Below are 6,002 nucleotides of genomic sequence, written 5' to 3' on the forward strand. Positions count from 1 at the left end.
CACTGTGTTAGGAAACTGAACGCTGGTTACAGAGCATTTAGGTATTTGTTATTGTGGAGAGAGGTCAAGCACTGGTGTAATTTTCTTTACAATTTATACTCTCCCTTAACAGTATATTAAGTAGAGAAACAGTAAGAACCAAAAATCACCAAGAATTCTTCAATGGCTTTTCTAACAAAGCCGACAGGTACATTTCCTTGCGCTCTGGTCCACGATCTAACTTCCTTCCCACCACCCACTTCACCTTTGTAAATCCAATGCTGTCAATAAGTGGCCCATACACCTCCTCCAGCTGCTCACCCACACAGAAGAAATGGTCAAGCCAAAACAACCCACCAGGCCTAAGCACCCTGTAAATGTCAAAGAACATGAAATGCAGCAATGTTGTTGGTATCCAGTTACTCATAACATGCATGGAGTGGATGATATCCATTGTGTTGTCGAAGAAAGGAAGCCTCTGAGAAATACTGAGGTACAAGGGCACAACTCCTCTTGCTGCTATAAAATTATTAAAAGGTCCATTCAAGTTCATTGATGTTGTAACGATGGTTATATTTTTTTCTCGCATTCTAATTGCAAATGTGGCCACTCCACCTCCAATGTCAAGCCCGATTCGGATTGTTCCTGGCTTCTTCACTGCCAGGACTTCATCAATAGAAAAATCAACTCCACCACCACTGTTTGGTCTAGTCCAACGAGTCTTCTCTACACCTTTAAGATCAAAACAGTCTTTGCAGTCATCAAAGCCTTTCTGATTACGCTTGCGATAAATTAGACATGTATAGTTCTTGCAAGTATATGCAGTCCAGACAACTGATGAATCTGATGGGGTGGACCAGAAGCTAGCAGGAAGAGGATATGGCTCAACGTAGTCCCGTGGAGCAGCTGCACGACATCTTCTACGAGGAAGTGGCTCACAGCCTTTAAGGAGGAGCTTTTGTGCTAATAGCTCATCATCAGGACATGATCCATTGACTTCGTATGACATATATTTACGAAGAATGTCAGGAAAGAGGGTGCAAGGGCGGCCAACTGGAGAGATGATTTTGTCTGAATCAAAATTTGTTTTAAATCCGAATGGAAGTTCATGTGGAGATGTGAATGCGATGAATTCAGATGGGAGGTTGGCTGTGGTTTGACAGTCCTGGAAGTTAGAACTTTTCGAGGTATCAAGATCCACAATGGTTGTAGGAGTGTTTCTGGAAAGATTTAGAGAACAATTAGAGGAATTAAAGGTGGTGGATATGAACAAAGTGAGAAGATTTGTCGATAAAAGGAGGAAAATAAAGAAGATGTTATTAGACTGAGAGTTGGATTTGTTTGATGAATCCATTTTATGACTGATATTAACTTAGAGTTGAAGACAAGTAAAAAATCAACTTTCAGAAAACTTCATATGTATTCAGGTGGATCTGAGATATAGATTTCATTTTTTAATTGCTAAATCTGTTACTAGTTCATAAATACTTGACTTCCGAATGGGGATTGACATTGCTACCGTCTAATGCTGCTTGTTTGATGGAAGATGCATGTGGACTGGACTGTGGTGGTTTTCGTTTTTAAAGTTCTAGCAGTAAATGATAAAGATAGTAATAGTAATAATATACTACTGCTGTACTGCATATCAAGTAAAATGTGCAAGTTGAGTCTAAGGATTAGAAGGCCAAAAACTGAAAGCAAATTCATACATATGAGACATGAATGAAATTTCTGATTCTATTCAATACATAAGGAGTCAAGGTTTTCAACTCCGTTCCTGGAAGTACAACATTAATATCGAAACGGTCTGAAATTACCGGAAAATTTTAGGAAAAATAAATTAAACTATATATCCTTTCGGTACCAGTAGACTCCTTTGGTCTCTCCTTCGTCTTTCTCCACATATATACATTCCTTCATTTCCCGGTACATAGCCTTTAGAATTGGTGTCCCGTCGTATTGATAATAATCCCCAAGTAAAGGTTTCATTGCCTCTGTTGCTTCGAGGCCGTGGTAATGGGGGATCATGGAGAAAATGTGGTGACAAACATGAGCATTGCACACATTGTGGAATACCTTGTTTAAAATTCCATAATCTCTGTCGACTGTGCAAAGAGCTCCCCTCAACCAATCCCATTCACTTGAGTCGTAGTAAGGAACAGAAGGATGAGTATGATTGAGAATTGTGATCAATGTGAACCATCCGTTCACAACCAGCAACGGGCCTCCATAAACACAGAAAACCCATGCAAATCCTTTGAGTAGTACAAGACGGTATAGGCCATAGATGACAGCAAGAATTGCAACATCAGAAACAATGATCTGTTTGCGTTCGCGTTCAGTGTAAAGAGGGCTATGGGGATCATAGTGTGAAGTCCACCTCTCATACTTGTGTCCCGAGACATTGAACATCAAGTACAAAGGGAAGCCTACGAGGAGGGTGGTAACCCACACAAGGACACGACCAGGTGGGTTGTTGAGAATTTTGTAGTAGTTCCTGATGTTGGACCTAAATCGAGGGACATACACCTCGTCATTCTCAAGTGACTGAGTGTTGGCGTGGTGACGTCTGTGGCTAATTTTCCAAGAGAAATAAGGGACCATGAGAGAAGAGTGGACAACAAGGCCAACAAGGTCATTAACCCAACCATAGTCGCTAAAGGCATCATGATCACATTCATGACCAACAACCCAAGCCCCGGTTAATACACAGCCCTGAACAGCAATGTAAGCTGCCCAACCCAAGTAGTTGACAGGATGGGGCAAGTATTGATCAATATAGTTGGTTGCAACATAGTAGAGAGCGTAGGCCATGATGAGATCTTGAATGAGATATCGAAAAGAAGTAACGAGTGATTTTTCGAAACAATGAGCAGGAATGGCCTTCTTAAGGTCACCTATGGTAAATGGAGGTTTCTCATGAGGAGCACGTCCAAGTGCTTCTGCTTGAGTTTTCTTGGTATTAGAAGGAGCAGACATGCGCCCACCTGCACCCATCCTGTGCACAAGAATATGCAAGTATAGCTACCTACTCTTAACAACACCGTCAACTTTGTTTGTGTGTTTAGTTGATGTGTTATTGCCACAGACCAGCTTGGATATTTATAAGGATGTTGAGAGTAGAAATGAGGTAAAGACTAAAACGCACGCCAGCCCGCCAGCCAGGGAAGGAGTTTGAGTAAACCTACTAGCCTAAATTCACTTGCTAGCTAGTGTGCTTTTCTCAGAGTCAATAGGCAAAACGTCCAGTCATAAAGTGACTGCTGTGCTGCACCATTTTTCTCTACTTCTTCAGGTCCTGCTTGGCGGCTATACTAAATTAGTACATCTCATTAGTTACTTGTTATATGGCTTAAATATCAAACTCATCATTGAAGTGAAAACCATATATCAATCCGTTTACTGATTTTAACAGGGTATTATTTTTATCACTAAAGTCATATAAATATTAAATAGACAACTCCAAAAATGCCACAAGAAAGTAAATGTTATATTTTGTTGACATTTACATATTTTTCTTCAACGCTACTATAATTAAATAAAAAATTATGAACTCTAGTATTTTAAATAAAATATCTAGATTTTAAAACTTTTATTTACTATTTATTTTTAATTAAGTAAGATAAAATAACTGTAAAATTTTAAATAAATAGTAAAAAAATAATTAAATCCATACATATTATCTAAAATAATATAATTCACAAAATATATTATTTTTAAAATAATATATTTTGAATTATTTATTTGATATTTATATAATTTTATTGATAAAAAAAATATATTATTAAAATCGGTGAAGAAAATGATATACGACTTTCACTTCAGTGACTAATTTGATATTTAGAATTAGCCCCTTGTTATATTATGTACGCTCATTTAACATGCATATCTCCTCGATATGTTCATTCTGATTTTATTCGTTAAATAACGCGGATGCGGCCAAATATAGTGGGTGATCTGACACGCAAATTATTTTTAGATTTTTTTCTGAAAGGAATGATACTGAATATATTAATCAATTAAATTTTCGTAATCCCAAAATATTTATCGCTCTAGATCTTGTGCCTGGATTTATATGATTCATGAGAACGTAGCTGCAAATTTTATATCAAAAAATTATCAAGTTATGTTTCAATTTTACTTACAAAAATGCTCAAAAAATAATTTATAAACTTGTTTTTTATGCATTAAAATCTTATCCCCGGATATTTTAAAGGGAATCAAGTAAGTTATAAAAAGGTAAACTTTTTTCATCTCATTTTTGAAGTAAAATTTTATCAAATTTATATAATGACAAACTTTTCCAGATATTTCTTGAAAATTCTTTTTATCAAATCCATAAATGCTGCAGCATGCAGGGCATTGGTCAATACAAAAGACATTACCAAGAATTCATAATGATCGTACCTTGTTCTGAAAGTTGTCTTTGGTATATCTTCATGATCTTACTTTTTATTTTTTTTAAAACTAGAGAGAAGGGGTAAATAAAAGATAAGGTGATTGAGAGAATCTTCAATAGTCTCATAACTCGCTATTTATAAATAATATAAATTATTAGCTCTTACGTCCCTAAAAACGTTTTCTATTTGTGTTGAACACGTTTGCCAATACACACTTTTGATTGTTAATATCTTTAATTTCGTATTAGTATTAAATATAAAAACTTCAATGTATTAAAGTACTTATAAATACGAATTTAACAAAATCACTAATGATTATACTTGATTTTATAGATTAGACGTAAATTAATAGTCAATCGCTTACCATAAATAGTGTTAAAAGTCAAAATAGGAAAAGTAAAAAGGGACGGTGGGAGTATTGATTTAATATGTGTCCATCTCCAACAATGGTTCTTTAAATTGACTCTTTGGTCTATTTTTTATTATTATAAATATCTTGAATTTACAAAAAACAAAAGTATGCGGAAAGAGAAAAATAGTGTTGCTAAAAATATATAATAAAATAATATTCCCTCCGTCCCTTTCAATTGTTTACATTTTTTAGAGAGTGTCCGACACGCATTTTAAGGTGCATATAAAGTATAGTTCTGTAAATTATTTTTACAATTTTATTTTTCTGAATAAAAATTAAAACATTCAACTTTTATTCAGAAAAAAGAAAATTGTAAAAATAAGTTACATAACTATACTTTTTATACATTTTAAAATGCGTGCCGGACACTTACTCAGAAATGTAAACAATTGGAAGGGACTGAGGGAGTAGTTAATAGTGAAATTTACCTCTTAAAATTAAGGAGAAATATTAGACTCTTAAAATTAAGAATAAATATAAAGAGTATATTGAAGCAATATTTTGATTCTCACTTTTGAATTTTTGAGTTAAGAACTTGAATAGAGAATATGTTGAGATGCTCTAATAGTCTAATTTACTAACAAAAAAAACCAATTTTTATAATGTATATGTAAGGACTGAGTTATAATACTTTGATTTGTTCTATTCATCGAATAAAATGTAAATATCTCAAATGACCTCCTCTAAGTATTCATTGAATAAAACGTAAATATCTCAAATCTCACGAGAGTGGGGTTTGCCCAACATCCAAAAAGAAAACAGAGAAGCTCAACTCAAATTAACAAACTTCAATCCATTTATTTCAACAAATAACTTACTATTAGTCGGTAACATGTGCGTGATAAAAGTTCAAAATTAAAAATAATAATATCATATTATTATTTGCATAAAATTGAAACTCGTACAAAATACAGATCTAAATATAATATATAAAATATTATTAAAATATGTAATTAAAAAATTGAAATTAAGTGTAACTCTAAAATTTTACCGTATGGTTCTAGTTATGCATGCACATAATTACTTACATAAATCTGACATGTTAACTTACTAATACGATTATTTTAAAGTAAACCGACGCTTGGATATTCAGAAACAAATAAAAATTGAAGGAAAATAAAATTTACAGAGAGTAAAAGTTAATTTTTGACAGTTGAGATTTTATTACATAAAATTTTAAAAATAGATGTAAAATTTTCTAGTGAGTACCC

The 6,002-nt window shown here is 33.7% G+C and overlaps 2 protein-coding genes across 2 annotated transcripts; both read right to left on the bottom strand.

The window, feature by feature from the left end:
- Positions 1-145: 145 nt before the first annotated feature.
- LOC141674267 (putative methyltransferase At1g29790) lies at positions 146-988 on the bottom strand. The gene has a single exon (XM_074480988.1). The coding sequence runs from the start codon at positions 986-988 to the stop codon at positions 146-148; it is 843 nt and encodes a 280-aa protein (XP_074337089.1).
- A 667-nt stretch (positions 989-1,655) lies between these two features.
- Positions 1,656-3,065, bottom strand: LOC141675026 (delta(12)-fatty-acid desaturase FAD2-like). The gene has a single exon (XM_074481733.1). It carries the CDS (start codon positions 2,974-2,976, stop codon positions 1,825-1,827), a length of 1,152 nt encoding a protein of 383 aa, XP_074337834.1. The 5' UTR covers positions 2,977-3,065; the 3' UTR covers positions 1,656-1,824.
- Positions 3,066-6,002: the final 2,937 nt, after the last annotated feature.

Source organism: Apium graveolens, chromosome 7 (genome assembly GCF_009905375.1).
Source record: "Apium graveolens cultivar Ventura chromosome 7, ASM990537v1, whole genome shotgun sequence".
NCBI classification, from domain to species: Eukaryota; Viridiplantae; Streptophyta; class Magnoliopsida; order Apiales; family Apiaceae; genus Apium; species Apium graveolens.